General features: G+C 39.1%; 1 protein-coding gene across 15 annotated transcripts in view; it reads left to right on the forward strand.

The window, feature by feature from the left end:
* Positions 1-18,983, forward strand: part of hectd1 (HECT domain containing 1) — a 31,823-nt gene that overhangs the window by 5,948 nt on the left and 6,892 nt on the right. For 2 of the 15 annotated variants that reach the window (XM_088925799.1, XM_088925800.1), the window contains 29 exons: positions 1,162-1,396; positions 1,665-1,892; positions 2,312-2,593; positions 2,747-3,017; positions 3,373-3,449; positions 3,974-4,072; positions 4,239-4,353; positions 5,079-5,253; positions 5,706-5,844; positions 6,072-6,242; positions 6,716-6,938; positions 7,303-7,578; positions 7,712-7,788; positions 8,182-8,316; positions 8,506-8,652; positions 8,732-8,826; positions 8,917-9,022; positions 9,523-9,657; positions 9,745-9,884; positions 10,510-10,833; positions 12,409-12,575; positions 12,678-12,854; positions 15,099-15,938; positions 16,607-16,828; positions 17,047-17,192; positions 17,562-17,718; positions 18,052-18,274; positions 18,417-18,471; positions 18,720-18,902. In XM_088925799.1, coding sequence (XP_088781925.1) covers positions 1,162-1,396; positions 1,665-1,892; positions 2,312-2,593; positions 2,747-3,017; positions 3,373-3,449; positions 3,974-4,072; positions 4,239-4,353; positions 5,079-5,253; positions 5,706-5,844; positions 6,072-6,242; positions 6,716-6,938; positions 7,303-7,578; positions 7,712-7,788; positions 8,182-8,316; positions 8,506-8,652; positions 8,732-8,826; positions 8,917-9,022; positions 9,523-9,657; positions 9,745-9,884; positions 10,510-10,833; positions 12,409-12,575; positions 12,678-12,854; positions 15,099-15,938; positions 16,607-16,828; positions 17,047-17,192; positions 17,562-17,718; positions 18,052-18,274; positions 18,417-18,471; positions 18,720-18,902 — 5,620 coding nt within the window. The remainder of the gene's footprint in view (positions 1-1,161; positions 1,397-1,664; positions 1,893-2,311; positions 2,594-2,746; positions 3,018-3,372; positions 3,450-3,973; positions 4,073-4,238; positions 4,354-5,078; positions 5,254-5,705; positions 5,845-6,071; positions 6,243-6,715; positions 6,939-7,302; positions 7,579-7,711; positions 7,789-8,181; positions 8,317-8,505; positions 8,653-8,731; positions 8,827-8,916; positions 9,023-9,522; positions 9,658-9,744; positions 9,885-10,509; positions 10,834-12,408; positions 12,576-12,677; positions 12,855-15,098; positions 15,939-16,606; positions 16,829-17,046; positions 17,193-17,561; positions 17,719-18,051; positions 18,275-18,416; positions 18,472-18,719; positions 18,903-18,983) is intronic. The other 13 variants (XM_088925801.1, XM_088925803.1, XM_088925804.1 and 10 more) reach the window with 13 other exon arrangements.

Raw genomic sequence — 18,983 nt, forward strand, 5'->3', positions numbered from 1 at the left:
TTTTGAAGAACATTTTAAAGTGTGCTTAATGAAGAAATGTTTTTGAGCCCTTTTTCCGGTCTTTAATTGTAGGAAGGTTTTTAAAGTTTTTTAGTTTGAGTGCAAATGAGGTTTACTTTAGGATCACTGTTGTTTTCATTTATGCCAACGATAAGATGGAGGAACAAACTGATGCTATGAGTTTGTACATTTGGCACTACAGCTAAACAGTTAAAACAGGAGAGACTTTCACGAAACTGGGGTTGTTGGGGTTAAGTCTCAGTTTCATATTTTCGTCTTGCAAGTGAAAATGTCTTTTAAAGGGGCCATCACAACATTTATATCTCCATTAGTATGTAGATATAGGGTTATAATTACATGATATTTGCAAAAATAGAGGTGCCATAATCCAAGATAGAAACCTTTGATTTAACTTCAAAGGGACCTTCTCTGAGAGAGAAGCTCATTTACTCCCTGTTATCTGGATTGTAATGACATTCCGTACCAAAAAACAATACAAGTTAGATATTTGCCAGAGTAATTCTTTAAGGAGTATAATACAACTTCTAGAGTTTGGGGAAACTTAACAAATATTTATATGATAGTTTACCGAGAGTTTTTTTGCTGAACTTATTTACTGTTACTTTAGAAATAGTCTAAATAAATTAATTCTTACCTTACCTGGACAGCACCTGAAGTGTTGCCTGCTTTAAGTTTTTTCCATCAGTTTTTTAAGATGCTGTGCTCATGAGGTCTTGAGGAGTTTGCAATTAAACAGTCATCCTCAAAACAAGAGATTGTCTTCTTAACTGAGGGGGAAAAAGTCAGGAGAAAAGTCAGCCTAATTGAATTATTTTAATAATTTCATTATTTAGTAAGGAGTCTGACTACACCGGCAGAACTTATAAAATAATTAGATAAGTGATCAGTTATTTTGTTTGAATTTACAGATGATAAAATGTGATGTCAAAGGAAGGGTTGTGTTCTGCTCAGGTATTCTGATGCCCTGAGTTAAGTGGAGAAGAGATTTTAGACTTTGAAGGTTTGAACATCTATAAGAATTAGGTCATACATTATATAAAATACATTTTGTTTTATTTAAAGATGATGCAATCCAATTTCCTGTTGTATAGTAATTGCATATTGTGTCTGTGTATTTCATTCTATATTTATTTTTCTTAGGTGCCCCCCAAGAACGTTCCTACCAGCACTATGCAAGATCTTTCTGGATGAAAGTGCTCCAGACAACGTATTGGAAGTGACAGCTCGTGCCATAACATACTACCTGGATGTGTCTGCTGAATGTACTCGGAGGATTGTGGGAGTGGATGGTGCTATAAAAGCACTTTGTAACCGTTTGGTTGTTGTTGAACTCAATAACAGGACCAGCAGGGATCTAGCTGAGCAGTGTGTAAAGGTGATGATCAGGTTTTTCTAGCTAGTACTTGGATCTTCTGTTGTGTGAGACATGCTTCTTGGGCAGTCCTTAGTTCGTACTTAGTACAGATGATAACCTGACAATTCTGCTTTGAATATTTATGAGTAAATATAAAAATTATGGAAGAGCTTTTCTTGATGCTTAGATTATACAATACATAAACCTGTGAATTTAAGGATTGAGGTTGATCTTCACCAGTAATAGCGAAGCTTGGCCAATAATAGTGGATGTGTTTTTTTTTTTCTAGGTGCTAGAACTGATCTGCACAAGGGAATCAGGTGCTGTGTTTGAAGCTGGTGGACTGAACTGTGTGCTGAGCTTTATTCGGGACAGCGGTCATCTGGTCCATAAGGACACTTTGCACTCTGCAATGGCTGTGGTATCCAGGCTGTGTGGTAAAATGGAGCCTCAGGATTCCTCATTGGAAACCTGTGTTGAGTCTCTCTCTAGCCTGCTCAAACATGAAGATCACCAGGTAAAATTCAGCATTGGTTCTCAGTCTTTATATTTAGTGGGCTACTTTTATGTGAAGCTTAGAGATGCAATGTGACAAAATATAGATGTCAGCCTGTTTATTTGCATGGTTTTCCTTTATCACGGTAGTGTAACTTCTTGCTCTAAGCTTGCTAAATCAAGGTCCCAGCTATTCTGTCGAGTTCCCATGACACTGTTCATAAGAATATTGTGTTAACTCTGCTCTTCTTTCTGGATTCCTCTCTTGACTTTCATAACCTGGCCTACCTACAGCTTCATTTTAATTGGTGAAAAGATTTCTAATTTGTCTAGTAGGGCTCTGGTTCGTGATTGAACTCGCTATCTATCGCTACGTGTGTAATGAGCTGTGGGGCTGCTGTTGACAAATATGCAAGCAATCATTTGTTTTTCCACCTCTAGGTGTCTGATGGAGCTCTACGCTGTTTCGCCTCTTTAGCTGACCGGTTTACCCGGCGTGGTGTAGACCCAGCTCCGCTAGCCAAGCATGGCCTGACAGAGGAGCTTCTGTCCCGCATGGCAGCAGCCGGGGGCACCGTGTCGGGCCCATCTTCCACCTGCAAGCCAGGCCGCACCTCCACTGGTGCCACAGCCACGGCGGCAGACTCCAAAGTCAGCAACCAGGTGTCCACCATTGTCAGCCTGCTGTCCACGCTGTGCAGGGGTTCCCCTCTAGTGACACATGTAAGACCTCTAGTTCTGTTTGTACTAAATTCTGTGTAGCATTTGTTTCGTTGCACCATATTTGGAGTAGATAAAGTTGGTATTAATTTACATGGCCACCTTGCAAATCAACACCTTGGGTTTCATTGCCTTTTCTTGGCATATTCTGCACAGGATCTGTTGAGGTCAGAGCTGCCCTACTCTATAGAGAGCGCCCTGCAGGGTGATGAGAGGTGTGTTCTGGACACCATGCGGCTGGTGGATCTCTTACTGGTGCTGCTGTTTGAAGGACGGAAAGCCCTGCCAAAGTCTAGTGCTGGATCCACAGGCAGAATCCCTGGCTTGAGGAGGCTCGACAGCTCTGGAGAGCGCTCTCATCGACAGCTAATAGACTGTATTCGCAGTAAAGACACTGATGCTTTAATAGATGCCATTGATACCGGAGGTAAGTCAGCGTGGTACATTCTGCACTGATTGTTTAATGTGCTTGTCCTCCTGCTCACCGGTACAGAGTACTTTATTTATGGTTTACCGTGTTCACAAAATTCAAGCCAATTCAGATTTACCCTTTGAATTTTTTTTAACGCATACAAATTTGCAGAAGCACTAATAATTTTAGCATTGTCCCTACAAGTTAGAAGCAGTGTTTATAATTAGCTAAAATGTTATCTATTGATAATGAGTAATGTTAAACATAACATCAGTAAGCAGATGAAATTTGATACAGTACCTCATGATACAGTTACATTTTTTAAACATCTAAGTACTTTAGGTGATTTTAAAATTTTTTATTCTTTTAGCCTTTGAAGTAAATTTCATGGATGATGTAGGACAAACCCTTTTGAATTGGGCCTCTGCGTTTGGTACTCAAGAAATGGTAAGCTGCTGTTCTTTGGTTTTTGTGTAGAGACTGATATTTTACAAGCTTTTTATGCTCGTTGATGTTTTGAATAATGCAATTATATTTTATACTACAGCCTCTTAACCTAATCATAGCTTTGACTTTTTGTGCGCTCGACAAAGTTTACAAGTTTTATTGTGGAAAATGGCCAAAGGGAAAAAAATCTTCAATGTTTGACATTAACACATTTAGATTTTGCTACCTGCTTTATCAGCTGTAAGTTATAAGTGCGTTTTACTAAGCTGTTTGTAAGAACTCATTGAAAATGATGCACAGCCTTTCCACCAAGTAAAGGCAGTCCTCTGCTGAGTTTGGTTACTATAGAAACTAGCTCAACAAAAGAGGGCTTTTTGCATAATCTCCTCTGAAGCTTCCCGACAATTGAGCTCTGAAGTAACTTTTAATTAGTCATGCCATGCTAATGACCACCTTTGTTCGTACGGTTTACTACACTAACTGAAATAAACAAGTGTGTACAATGTTGTTTGTTTGTTTTCCAGGTGGAGTTCTTGTGTGAAAGAGGTGCTGATGTCAACCGCGGTCAGAGGTCATCTTCGTTGCATTATGCAGCATGCTTTGGAAGACCCCAGGTTGCAAAGGTACAGTGCTAAAGCTCCCCCTGTTGGCATACTTTCTGTTCTACATGTTTTGTTACAATTGTGTAAAACCTCAGGAAATTTCTAGTTTCTTCAACCGCTGGTACATGAACCAAAGTTGTAGAATTAAGATATTGTGTAAAATTCATTTTTTATTTTTTTCCTGCAGACTTTGCTGCGCCATGGAGCCAATCCAGATCTTAGAGATGAAGATGGTAAAACTCCCTTAGATAAAGCGCGAGAGAGAGGACATAGTGAGGTAGTTGCCATTCTCCAGTCTCCAGGTGAGCACAGCTTTGTTTGCTTGTATTCTAGTTCCACAGCAGAACGCAAACTTCAGTAAAAAACATTGATATATTTGAAAAGCTATCAGGACCCTGTTTTTCAGTTTCTCGTGAAGAAGCTCAAAGGCTTCGAATTTCTGTTTTCCATCATGTCCTGACATCCCGTATAAGGCCATTTACAGACACTTCTTCATGCCTCTGATCAAGTAAACATTAATGTTGCCTGCTTCCAAGAAACCTCTCCAGAGTACTCACATTTGCAAAGATTATATGGCACCTGCTTGTGTTAAAAATAAAAATATTTATTGGTTCAATTTATATTTTATTGAAAGGGAAACTTTTCAAATCGCTGTTACTTTCAAATTGTTTGAAACTAATGCACAAGATGTTCTTTCATTGCTGTCAATTAACATGTAGGCCATTATCTTCCCCTATCATGAGGAAAAAACATATTGTAAGAAATACACTTTTTTCTTAAAACTACACCTTCACAGTAAGGTGCTGTGTGATCCCTTTAATTATATTTAAGTGGTTTTAGGATTTAAGTTTTCCTTTCTTAAGTAGTAAAACATGCTTACGCAAGCACATTTCCTATTCCTTACTTGAATAATAGACGGTGCAAGTTAATTTTATGATAGAAACAGTCCAATCATTCTGCTTCTTGGAAAGCCCATGTTAATTGAGCACTTGTTTGTTTTTTACAACATAAATGGTTTGCTTTCCAGGTGATTGGATGTGCCCAGTCAATAAAGGTGATGACAAAAAGAAAAAAGATGTGAACAAAGAGGAGGAAGAGAGCAATGAACCAAAAGGTGACCCTGAAATGGCTCCCATATATCTGAAGAGACTGCTTCCAGTATTTGCACAGACCTTCCAAGAAACTATGCTCCCTTCAATAAGGTAAATCAATTTGAAATTCCTTCTGTCACACCTAGAAATGGGAACTAAAAGAACAGATTTATACTTCATGTTTTAGCAGTCTGAGTAAATAAGGGGGAGTAACTGTGGGGGTTATGATAATAACAGGTATGTTATTGTCCTCGATTCTACTGTCGATGTTCTGGAGTTGTGTAAAGTGGGGATTTAATCTATGTACCTTTTCTGTAGATTCCTCTCGTTCCCCCACACACACACAAAACCCATAATATTGGTAACAGATCAGGCAATGAAGTAATAGTTCTTAATTGGAAAAATGTTATACATACAAATTCTGGATTTAAATTGGGATTATACCTTTTAAAAATACATGCGACATGAAATTATTTTAAAGAATATGTGGAAATTGTAGCATATCTCAAGTGGAAATTAACAGAGTTCAGTCTTTACATGTATTTACTTTTTTTTTCCAACAGGAAAGCAAGCCTTGCCCTTATCAGGAAAATGATCCACTACTGCTCAGAAGCCCTTTTGAAAGAAGTGTGTGATTCTGATGCTGGACATAATCTGCCTACAGTATTAGTCGAGATCACAGCAACTGTTCTTGACCAAGAGGTGAACGGACATTTATTATCTTTAGTACATAATTATGCTGCTTTGAAGATTTACTGTGTCCTTCCCAGAAACTTTATACTTTTATGAAGGTTAAGGAGTATTTTTGTTTTGCTGAAAATAAACCTTATGTTTGATATGCATAGAGGTCCGTTAAATAAATTTTTAAGAACTGTTTTTCTGATCAAAGTGCATTTTGGTTGGCTAAGTGTGAAATACTTTCCCCTTAGGATGACGATGATGGACACTTACTGGCTTTACAGATCATAAGAGATCTGGTTGATAAAGGTGGAGATGTTTTCTTAGACCAGTTGGCCCGCCTTGGTGTTATTAACAAGGTGTCGACCCTGGCAGGACCGACATCAGATGATGAGAATGAAGAAGAGTCAAAGCCGGAGAAGGTAAAAAGCCCTTTTGACATATGATTTATGCCTAAAGTGAAATTTAAAATAATCTGTTAGGATTATAAACAAGTTTTACTAAACACAGCTGTTAAACACTTGTCGGGTAGCAGACGTATTTCAGCAGTATGTTAGAGGGTTTGCGACACCAACATTTCTCCCAATCCTGAAACAAAATCCAGCAAAATGATTGAGAATCATTGTCTTTTAACATTTCCATCTGGGCCTCAGAAACATGCACTTGATTTAATTTTTTAAAAATTTTCAATCAGTGGTCAAAGACCATGAAGTTTCTCTTTAAAAGCAAAGCTGAGAAGCTTTAGCTTTAATGAAAACCAGGTGACCATGTGACAGTGAAAGCCCTGTTGTAGAAGATGAGTGGAGGGTTGTCTGTTTTGCCCACGAAACAGACAACCTAGACACGCTGGCTTCCATTATGGCGTGCAAGCTCGAAAGTGGTGATGTTTCCGCAGGAGGATGAGCCTCAGGAAGATGCCAAAGAAATCCAGCAGGGGAAACCATACCATTGGAGGGACTGGTCTATCATTCGAGGGCGAGACTGTTTGTATATCTGGAGTGATGCGGCTGCCCTGGAGCTGTCGAATGGCAGCAACGGCTGGTTTAGGTTTATTCTCGATGGTAAGCTAGCCACCATGTACTCGAGCGGGAGCCCTGAAGGTGGATCTGATAGTTCAGGTACAGTTCTTTCCTTACTTTTTAAATTACATTGTTTACTAAGCAAATATAAGTTATGAAAAGATTACTTTTTCTTTATTTATGATTGTAGCTGGACTAGTAAACAATAGCTGTCTTTTTCAAAAGAAGGTGAAATTATACCTTAGAACGAGGGTATAAAATGACTTTATAGGAGGAATATGATTCTGTTTACAAAAAAAGACAACATAACGATTGGAAACATGGAGTCTACAGTTATCTTTATCAACTTTGTTGTGTAGCCAAGTTTTGTGTAAGCATGATGTGTTAATATGGTTGGATACTCAAATGACAGTTTGCAAAGCAACCCGTCTCATTCCGCTTAAAATGGTTTTGTCTTAAACAGAAAGCAGAAGTGAGTTTCTTGAGAAGCTGCAGAGAGCACGGAGTCAGGTGAAACCTGCAACCGCAAGCCAGCCTATTCTTTCAGCTCTTGGGCCGACCAAACTCACTGTGGGCAACTGGTCTCTTACCTGCCTGAAGGAAGGGGAAATCGCAATCCACAACTCTGATGGCCAGCAGGCTACCATTCTCAAAGAGGACCTGCCAGGCTTTGTCTTCGAGTCCAACAGAGGGACCAAGCACTCTTTCACTGCAGAAACATCCCTGGGTAAGTTTGTAGGTAAGTGTGTGGTGAGAAGAACGACAGGTAAGGTTTGGAGTTAGCGCTGCAAATATCATGTAAACTTTTTTTTTCTTCAAGCTGTGAAATATTCGGTGTTCTGATTTTGGTTTCTCTGTTCTGGCAATTCAAGGTTCGGAATTCGTTACTGGTTGGACTGGAAAAAGAGGAAGGAAACTTAAATCCAAATTAGAGAAAACTAAACAGAAGGTAATTTTGTAAACTGAAGAGGACTGCATTTGTTATATGCTTTTTACTAAAACTAAAATCTAGACCTAACGCTTTATGTATAAGTGTAATTTGGTTATGCTTAATCTTTAATGTCATTTTTAATGCATCCCAAAGATGTGTATTTTGTAGCTTAGCAAAAAAGAACATTGTTTTCTTGGTTATAATGAACAAAACGAATGGTTTTTACACTTCACCCATGGAAGAGATTTAAGCTAATGTTTCCTATAGATTTAGGTAATGTAGTGTTGCTTTCATTACATAGCATTACATAGTGTTACTGTAACTAATGCAGGATATCCAGAATGGTAGGAATTGTGGCAAAGCATAACATTGAGAACAGTATTGTTCTGAAAAAGTATTATTATCCTCAAGGTGAAAACCATGGCGAGGGATTTATATGATGATCATTTTAAAGCTGTCGAGAGTATGCCAAGAGGAGTTGTAGTCACATTGAGGAACATTGCTACCCAGCTGGAATCTGCATGGGAACTCCATACAAATAGACAGGTAAGTAAAAGATTGTGATTTAAATGAGTGAAATAGATATATTGGACAGATTTTCTGGTTAAGGAGTATTTATGTAGTATATTGAGACATTGCCACAATATAAATTATTGTGAACATAATTTATTAACATTACAAAAAATATAATTACAGTCCTTGAAGAATGTTAATAAGCAAAATCTTTTTTCGTAGTGTATTGAGGGAGAGAACATGTGGCGAGATCTAATGAAGACTGCTTTGGAAAACTTAATTGTGGTTTTGAAGGATGAAAACACCATCTCTCCCTATGAAATGTGTAGCAGTGGCCTTGTGCAAGCACTTTTTACAGTACTAAACAATGTAAGTATTGAATAACATTTGTTCGTTTTTACTATTTTATGTATTTGCCGCCTTTAACTTTTCTCTCTTCTCTCAATAGAGTGTGGATCTCGAGGTGAAACATGATTGTAGGCCATTAATGGAAAGAATCAATGTTTTCAAAACTGCATTTAGTGAAAATGAAGATGATGAAAGGTAGTTTTAATCCATTTTATAAAGCAACATTTATAAGTTTTGCATTGATTTTCAAGCAGTATCTTATATACTGTTTTGTTTTTATTTCAGTCGACCTGCAGTTGCCTTAATTAGAAAGCTTATTGCAGTTTTGGAATCAATTGAAAGGCTTCCTCTTCACTTGTATGATACACCAGGATCTACATATAATCTACAGGTAAAAAATACAGGACATTACAAAACCATACGAATCGATGTTTGTATTATGACTTGAATATCATCAGGAAAGTCAGTTTATTTCTAAAGATAAAGAGGGCACTAGGTTTAATAATTTTTCCGGCAATGACTGAAGCTTTAGATCATTTGTGCATGAAATGTTTTTGAATTGTCAGACATCAAAACAAATCTTAGGTGCAAGAGAAACTGCGGTTCAGATTTGCTGCTGCATTACTGTTAATCTAATTGCACCCTTTACTAGGGCATGAAATCTGTTATTAAAGCACCACATCTTTACTTGCAGAAAAGGTATGGCTACATATGTCTAAAACTAACACCTGATGGTCATCAGGCTGTATGAAAATATATTTTTGCTTTTTGGTTTTGCTCTTTAAAGTATAAGTAATTTATTAATGCTTAACATTGTGGATAAATAGAATAATAATACTAGGCAGTGCGATTTTAGACTTTTCTGCATGAACTGTCTGAATGTTGTTCTAGATTCTAACTAGAAGACTGAGATTTCGCCTGGAGCGTGCCCCTGGTGAGACAGCTTTGATTGACAGGACAGGAAGAATGCTTAAAATGGAGCCGCTGGCTACTGTGGAGTCCTTGGAACAGTACCTCCTCAAAATGGTATTTTTTCTTGTATTGATGAATTTATTAATTTGTTTATTCATGGTTTCATTCCAAAGCTAAACGAATGGTGTTTTTTTTCCTCAGGTGGCAAAGCAGTGGTATGACTTTGACAGGTCCTCCTTCGTGTTTGTCAGAAAGCTGCGTGAGGGACAGATGTTTACATTCAGGCACCAGCATGACTTTGATGAGAATGGAATCGTGTACTGGATTGGGACCAATGCAAAGTAAGATGATTGTTAAAAATGTTTTAATGGAACTAGGCAGATTAAATATTTCAAGTGTTAGGTTTTAAGATGCAACATGAACCGTACTAAAGTACAGGAGCTGATGCTAAATGACCTAATGAAATATTTATGAACAATGTTTGAGCGCCTACCTCATCCGGTTGGCAGAATGACTAGTCTGAAAGATGTTTTATTACTCAGAAGTGGGTGGCTAGATGCAGAACTGAATGCATTGTTAAAATGGTTTAAAATAACAATGTTTCTGTTATTTGTGAGAAAAGAATGGATATAGTGGCTGCTACACTTTTTTTAGGTAGCAAAGGCCAAATGCTTTTGATGGCTAGTTCTGAAAAATTCCCCCCCGGTGTGGGCGGTATACTGACGATTGACCACCCACCTTGAACAGCATCACTCTCTTCAAAAAGAACATGTTGTCATTTTAAATCGTACAAAGTACAAGCTTTGGTGTATTCGTTCCCTATAAATGAATTTTTAAATGTTTCCTACTGTTTCCCTCAGCCCTTTAAAGTTTGTTGTAGTTTTGTTATGTTTTTATTGATTTAATAGTAACCACATTTTGATTGCCCAGCATCAGATTCTCACTGCGAGTCTGCTACTGTTTCAGAACTGCATATGAATGGGTCAATCCTGCTGCTTATGGACTTGTGGTGGTGACTTCATCAGAAGGGAGAAATCTACCTTATGGGCGTTTGGAGGACATTTTAAGCAGAGACAGCTCAGCCCTTAACTGCCACACCAATGATGATAAGAACGCTTGGTTTGCACTAGACCTTGGGCTGTGGGTGATTCCCTCTGCATACACTTTACGACACGCGCGTGGCTATGGGCGCTCTGCTCTGAGGAACTGGGTGTTTCAGGTGTCTAAGGATGGACAGAACTGGACGACCTTGTACACCCATGTGGATGACTGTAGTCTCAATGAGCCAGGGTATGTTCTCAAATCTAAAATATGCAACAGTAATTGCTTAGATCTCTCTCTTTAAAAGTGGTGCTCGGGGTTGCCAGTTATAAATCCAGTCTGTAGTTGAGCCATTCTCTCCATATAAGAGGTTCAAAATGAGCATGGTGGATTTTGATGTTTTTCTTGAATTCCTTGCTAACATTTGGCAACAATAGATGTAAAATGAATTAGATTTGGGTAACTGAATTTTCTGATTGTTTTTCCAGAAATTTGAGTGTTTTTCAGTTGAATGTCAAAATAGAGGGTAAAGAGAATTAGATTTTTAAAAACAAAGAAATGTCTGTGTTGGTTAATGAAATTCAGAGAAAATATGCCTTTATTGAACAGATTTAAGCATGATGTTTCCTTGAGATTAAGGTTTTTTTAGTTGTACTAGGCTGCAACGTAGTCTTAGCAGGAATGTTCTAGCAACAGCATTCCTCATTCCCAGACACTCATACAAACATCTAGAGATTGGCATGTTCTCTTTTAGTTATATACTTGTTATATTGCAAAATAAAGAAAATTACATTTTTCAAATCCTTATGCTTGCACCTATCTTCCTAGCTTGCCCCCTTTGTAAGAAGTGAATTGAAGATCATTGGAGCATTCATTCATTTGTGGTGTCTAGTTTCTCATTATAAATAGTCTTGAATGACATCGCTTGACCAACAGTGTATTTAGCTGTACAGAATTGATCTTAAGAAATACATGCGCCTGACAAACTATTATACAGGGAGCGCTTGAAAGAATCTGTATGAATTGTTCATTAAGTGAACAAATAATGATCTCAGCCTTTTAAGCTAATGAACCCATTCCATCAAGTACAGTTAAGTCTCTTTGTCATACCATTTGGTTCTGTAGATGCATCTTCTGAAAGTATTCTGCCTATTTTATGTGGTTGTACGGGCTTTTGAAAGCAATATTATGTACAGAAAATGTACAGTAAGATTTTCTTTTAGGAAGTTGTTACAAGGCAAAATGTTTTGAGAGCAGGTGGGTGAAGGAGAGGAGTAGTACATGAGTCTGGTACTTCATTTCTGCTGCAGGCACAGCTGACTCTGTCTGTGCCTCCACGTACCACCAAAGTTTGTGGTACGTGGAGTTTGTGTCCTTTGCCAACATGATGCAGAGGGTTTGAGAGTTTTGTGATTTGAGGTACTTTTTAAAGGCACCAATTTAAAAACTGTTCAGAAAAAAATGCCCCTACCTATAAATGCTCATTTTTTGTGTGTAAGCTTTATTTTGCTTGGTATGTCACTAAATGGCAACCTGGATATAAACATTTTTTATTTTAATTAGAAACAAATGTGTACATCAAGCCTTAATATTCGTGCTTAATTGCTGCAGCATGGTTAATACCGAACGATTGTTCACAGTTCGTGCTGAGTGCAATTTAATTATCCCAGAACAGGTCGTCAGTATAATTGCAGCATTTATTGTTCTACCGGGTGAAGCGGGCAAATCCAAAATTCATTGACAAAACGTGAAACAAGTCTTTTTTTTCGCTTTTACCTGCCAAAGATGAATAAATGAATGCCGTGTGCATCTTTGACTTCAAAGGTCTACAGCTACATGGCCCTTGGACCCTTCTAAGGATGAGAAGCAGGGCTGGAGACACATAAGAATAAAGCAAATGGGAAAGAATGCTAGTGGTCAGACTCACTACCTCTCTTTGTCGGGGCTGGAGCTTTACGGAACTGTCAGCGGAGTGTGTGAAGACCAGTTAGGTGAGCGTAACTGGGAATGCTCTAAATTGTCATCATGAAAGCCACCCACGGTTGTCTTGCATCTGATAATGATGTGCTTTATCCACTAACTTAATGTCACAGGCAAGGCTGTGAAGGAAGCAGAAGCCAATCTGAGGAGACAGAGGCGTCTGTTTCGCTCCCAGGTCATGAAATACATTGTTCCGGGAGCTCGTGTAGTCCGGGGTATTGACTGGAAGTGGAGGGACCAGGATGGCAACCCACCGGGAGAGGGCACTGTGACGGGGGAGGCGCACAACGGTGAGGACAGACGATAGGAATGTGCCGTGGGTGTGCTTTGGATGGTGGTGATTTTTGTTTCTAACACTTAAGTTTGTTTTTTTAAGAAGCGATCTAGAAAGCATCTTTGGACCAAGGGATGGTATTGTTTGCGATTTAGCAATTGGGACTGTCCTAAATGTTACTGGAATATCACTGGAAAGGTTCAAGGCCTTGATATTCACACCTAGTCCTCTATGGCCTCAGTCCTCCAGGTTTTAATGATGGAGTAGAAATCTAAAACTGGTGGTAATGTAGACAAAATAAATGACTGATTTTAGATAGACATTTTAGAGTCCATAGTGGAATAATTCTTCTGTGATAGAAGATATGACTGCCCTTCAGTATCAGGAGTGAATATCAGAGCTTTAGGGTATCAAACAGATTTAAATTTAATTTTCATGTGTTTTATGCCAGTCTGACATGCCATAGCTGGGTTTCATCAGTGAATTACAGTAGTGGAGAATACCCTTAGAGTGTATAAACCACCACCTGCAATGGCCCTGTGATCACTGTGGTATATAGATGCTGGATATAATCCAGAGAGAGGCCCTACTGCTGTAAAATTATCCAGTAAAATCCATTTTAGACCAGAAGGATTGGACCTAAATGAAGAACATTTTAATAAAGAGCTTTTTTATCAATTTACCTTCAATGTATTTAAAGTAAGCAAGTAAATCCAATAATGCACAGAATGTAATGAACAGTGCATCTAAATGTCACATTGTACCTTTACAAAAAACAATTCGTAGAGGAATAATGGGCAGAAATGTATTTTTCCTCTGAATCTCATTAAAACCCCAAAAAACGGCAGTCTCTGAAAGCTTTGTATCTCTTAAAACCTGGCACCTAGAGTAGATTCATTCTGTATTAAGGTACATAAATTAATTACCCTATTTAGTTCCGTATTCTTGGACATGTGTATTTCTACTCAGTGATTATAGGATTTTGAATCCCTCTATGGTTTAAAGAGCAGTTCAGTCCCTTCTCCATGACAGGGATGCTCAGCTCCAGTCCTGGAAAGCTGCTGTCTGTTTAGGTTTTCATTCCAGTTCAGCACTTAATGAGCCAGCTGAAGTAATTATTGCCCTGACTGGAGTTCACCAGCTTGTCCCAGCTTTTAGGTACTGCCGATTTTTAAGGAGACCTACAAAACCTGTTAGACTGTGGCCCTCCAGGACTGGAGTTGGGCAGTTCTGGTCTACAGTGTGCATGTAACTGCAAATGTTATGTGATCAAGGATCTTTTCTTTTTTCCCAACAAGCTTTGTACATAAGGCAAAGCTTATTTTCCTGTTGCTATTTAAGCATGATAAATTAATTTAATCCTTTAAATTCCCTTTCAAGGACCAGAATTCATCATCTTACACGCAATTTCATTTAATATTTTCTCTTTTGTCTTTTTATGCTACCTCCACAATTCCTTTTTGTTCTTAACTGAACTTTGAGCACATTTTTGAGTTTTTTAAAGGTCTTTTTTCCCTACACTTAACAGGTAACCTTTTCATACTAAGCATTTTCTTCATTGCAGTTGGATCTTTGGGCAGTCACATTTTCATGTTAAAGATTTTTAATGACTTATTTCCATTAATCAGCTAAGTGCATGTTGATGTCACAATTTTGCAAGCAACAAATGAACTTGATTGCAATTTTGTTTACTTTGATGGAAATACTTCAGTTCCATTTCTTTCTCAGTGGCTTTTAGCTTGGCGTTTGCAATATTCTACTTGGCTTTTTGTCATTTTCTGTAACTCATGTTTCTATTTCATTGCTTCACCTGGACCAGACTATGCTGTGTATCAGTCTGTTGATTGAGGCACTTAATGATATTGATCATTTTATTTTAATGGCTCCATTTCCAAAATGCAGTTTTTTACTCCTTCAGAATTGTTTTAAAGAGTATAGGTGGTTGAAAATTGAATTTTCCATATCAAGGAAAAATACAGTGCTGATTTCATGTCTAAATCCCAATCTTTTCAATGTTATTCAAGGTGTTAAGCTTGGGGCTTATATGAAAACAGCATTGCTACTCTCATAGTCTGTAAGTTTTATTAAAATATACAGGTATTAGGGAAGTGAAAGGAATTATTCTGAGGAGCATTCCCCTTATTCTAGAGGAGTGATGTGATTATAAGTATAATGTTTGGTCCAGTGTTAAGCTGAGCTGCTGTCTGACTTGCTGCTGTCTGCTCTCTGCTGGGTCTCACAAACTCATGTCCCTTTCCAGGCTGGATTGATGTCACCTGGGATGCTGGTGGCTCAAACTCTTACCGTATGGGTGCAGAAGGAAAATTTGACCTCAAGCTTGCGCCAGGGTACGACCCTGAGTCAGCGCCGTCACCCAAACCTGTTTCATCCACTGTTTCAGGCCCAGCGCAGTCCTGGAGCAGCCTGGTGAAAAATAACTGTCCGGACAAGTCGGCCACGGCTGGGGCCAGCTCCTCTAGCAGGAAAGGAAGCAGCAGCTCTGTGTGTAGTGTGGCCAGCAGCAGTGATATCAGTCTGAGCTCAGCCAAGCTGGAACGCCGATCTGAAAGTGTACTGGAGCATGGCACGGCCCCTAGCGCAGAAAGCCATGAGCCGATTGTGGTTCTGTCCGCGGCGGACAGCAGCCCCCATGCTGAAGGGGGGTCTGCGTCCAGCGCAAGCACCAGCACTTTGACGGCAGACACAGGGGGTGAAAACGCAGACCGGAAACTGGGCGCCGATGCCGCGGTTCGACCCGCTGGAGAGTCGGGAGCCATTTCTATGGGGATTGTCAGCATCAGCTCCCCAGATGTCAGTTCCGTTTCCGAGTCCTCCAGCAAGGAAGCTACGTCTCAGCGCCCGCTTTGCTCTGCGGCCAACACCAGACTGTCAGTCAGCTCACTGCTTGCTGCCGGGGCGCCAATGAGCTCTAGTGCAAGTGTACCAAACCTTTCTTCTCGAGAAGCCAGCCTGATGGAATCATTTGTCAGAAGAGCACCCAATATGTCTCGCACCAATGCCACTAATAACATGAACCTGAGCCGCAGTAGCAGCGACAACAACACTAATACTCTGGGAAGGAATGTCATGAGCACTGCCAGTGAGTACTGTTCAGCTGTGGTATTATTGTCATCTTATTTTAAGTGTATTTGTAACCCTTTTAGAAAACAACCTTTCCTGCTGGCAGTAATTTGTGGCACGGTGCCTTCACTTTAAAGCTGCCTTTTAATGTTAACACTAACCTGAGAGTAATGTTTAAGAAGTAACACTGAATAACCACTATTGCCGCTTAAGAATAATTATTGGTTTTGAACTTTGATTTGTAACCCTTGGCTGAATATTTTTTCTGATGTTTGGGAGTAGCTTTAAAAATGCTGTTTGTAATGCAACTGTGCTTTCCTACCTAATTAATCTAGTACTTTAACTGAACTTTGTGAAAAAACCATGCTAAATTGTTTACCATGCTTCACTGTTATCAGATAGGGTTGAAGATTCCACAGCAGGGTAGGCTGGGTAGGCTATGAGGGATATTAAATCATACTCCTGTTTGTAAATACATTTTTAAATAAAGAAAAAAATGAAATGCCCAGAGGCATTAAAAGGTGTCAGATGAGGCAAGTTTTTTTTTCATGGCTGAGAAGATTTGCCTTTTGCCTAGTTTCAGCCTGAATTGCAGAATGTCGCGTTATGGCAGAACCTGCATATTTAGCACATTTTTAATACCTGCTTTTTTTTTAAAACTAACAGCTTTTTCGGTTTTGTTTGCAGCTTCTCCTCTCATGGGTGCGCAGAGTTTTCCTAACCTCACTACCACTGGTACCACCTCAACTGTTACAATGTCAACTTCCATAGTAACCAGCAGCAATAATGTAGCCACGGCAACCACAGGTTTGTCCGTCGGCCAGTCGCTCAGTAACACTCTGACGACCAGCCTGACCTCGACTTCTAGTGAGAGCGACACAGGTCAGGAAGCTGAGTTTTCTTTATATGGTAGGCTATATCTAGGATTAAAACATTAATTCCTGTTTTTTTCCACACTATTTCATTCTCCTTGCCTGATTTCTTTCCTTATTTTTGTAATTGTCGATTTTGTTGGTGTCCTATCCTTGTCCATTCATTCACTCATGTCTGTCTTGTCAGTAATTCTTATTAACTGTGTGTGTCTTGAAACTTCGAAGTTGAAACTAAAGCTGCCTTGGCCTCTGCAGATTTCCTGGACAGCTGCCGTGCAAACACTTTGCTGGCAGAGTTGGATGATGAGGAGGACTTGCCTGAGCCAGATGAGGATGACGATGAGAACGAAGATGACAATCAGGAAGACCAGGAGTATGAGGAAGTTCTGGTACGGTCCAGGGTAAACCTTGGTTTTCACATTCTTATGAATAGTGTAAAACATGTCATTTTTGTGGTTGAATGTGGGCATTTCTTAAATGCATGTATGTAAAACTTTTTTTGTTCTTCCCTTATTTTTCAGTGCAGAGTGTTGCTTGACTGTAAAAGTGAAGAACTTAATTAACAATGACTTTCCTTTATAACTGTAATGTAGTATTGTTTATTGTATATTTATTTTAAAACTGAACACTGACAACAAAAAGTGTAACAGGATTTTGAGTGAATTGTTCTGAAAGTTGAAGAAAACTTTTTTTTATTTAGAAACGGTTGTTTTCTGAATTTAGTTGCAGCCCTGACTATAAAGGTATTGCTCCAACATTGTGTTTCTAAGGAGGAAGAGGAATATGAAACCAAAGGGGGTCGCCGCAGGACCTGGGATGATGACTTTGTGTTGAAGCGTCAGTTTTCTGCATTGGTTCCGGCTTTTGATCCAAGACCAGGTCGGACAAACGTCCAGCAAACGACAGATCTGGAAATCCCACCTCCAGGTGTGCTCAATCTCCGCCTAACAAACAGCCACACATAATGAGAGAATGGTAAAAAATATGAAAACTGAGAAATTCAGGCTTTCTTGAAACTGGATCTAATCAATGTACATACATGTAAAGATGTACAGAAATATGAAATGTACTTGTACAGAAATGTACAGAAGAAGCACGTAATGCGCAGATATCCGGTTTCTAAAAATTAACGTGTAGTATATGAATTTGAAGAAGCTTGGTACCTAGATCAGCTTATCATAATTTTTCAAGGGCGTGTTTCAGAAGTTGATTTGTCTTTTGTGGTGCGCTTGGCCTTAACAGTTGAATTATAACTTACAGGAACTCCTCGGTCAGAGATCTTGGAGGAAGTAGAATGTGCACCGTCCCCACACTTAGCACTTATCTTGAAGGTAGCAGGTCTTGGAACCACAAGAGAAGTTGAACTACCTCTCTCAAACTACAAGTCTACTATATTCTACTATGTACAGAAGCTCCTGCAGCTTTCCTGTAACGGCAGTGTGAAATCGGATAAGCTTAGGCGTATCTGGGAGCCTACATACACGTAAGTTTTCTTTTCCAGTTTCTCGTTTTTCTTCTGGGGGTGTCGTGAAACACATGTGGGCCCACTGTGAGCTACATGCACTAAAATCAGTTTCATTGTTGTTTCAAGAATGTGAGTTTAAATTTTAACATTGTGTTTGTAGGATAATGTACAGAGAAATGAAGGATTCCGACAAAGGAAAAGAAAGTGGAAAGATGGTAATTATCATTTAGTTCTTGCTTTCCAATACATTTACTCTTGGCTGTGTATTTCTGTGGCTGTTAAATGTTAATGCTCCTTTTTACATAGACAGAAACCTCACTAACCTTTAATAAGGATGTCGTTGAAGTTTATACTGATAATTGATAATTGCATGGCCCTATAGTGGTAATTTTGATGTAATGCATGTGTACTCCATGAGACTTTACAATCAGGAAAGACCAACATTTGGTTCTTCCTGTTGTAGGGTTGCTGGTCTGTAGAGCATGTGGAACAGTACCTTGGCACTGATGAATTACCAAAGAATGACTTGATAACCTACCTGCAGAAGAATGCAGACTCAACTTTCCTTCGCCGCTGGAAATTAACCGGCACTAATAAAAGTATTAGGAAAAACAGAAATTGTTCTCAGCTCATAGCTGCATACAAGGTATACGATGGCATCTGGATATTTTTTTCACACTTTTCTTGCTTGAATGTAGCCATGCGCTTGTTTTAGCCACTTGCAGGC

This window comes from Atractosteus spatula, chromosome 9 (assembly GCF_055471065.1).
Source record: "Atractosteus spatula isolate fAtrSpa1 chromosome 9, fAtrSpa1.hap1, whole genome shotgun sequence".
NCBI lineage: Eukaryota > Metazoa > Chordata > Actinopteri > Semionotiformes > Lepisosteidae > Atractosteus > Atractosteus spatula.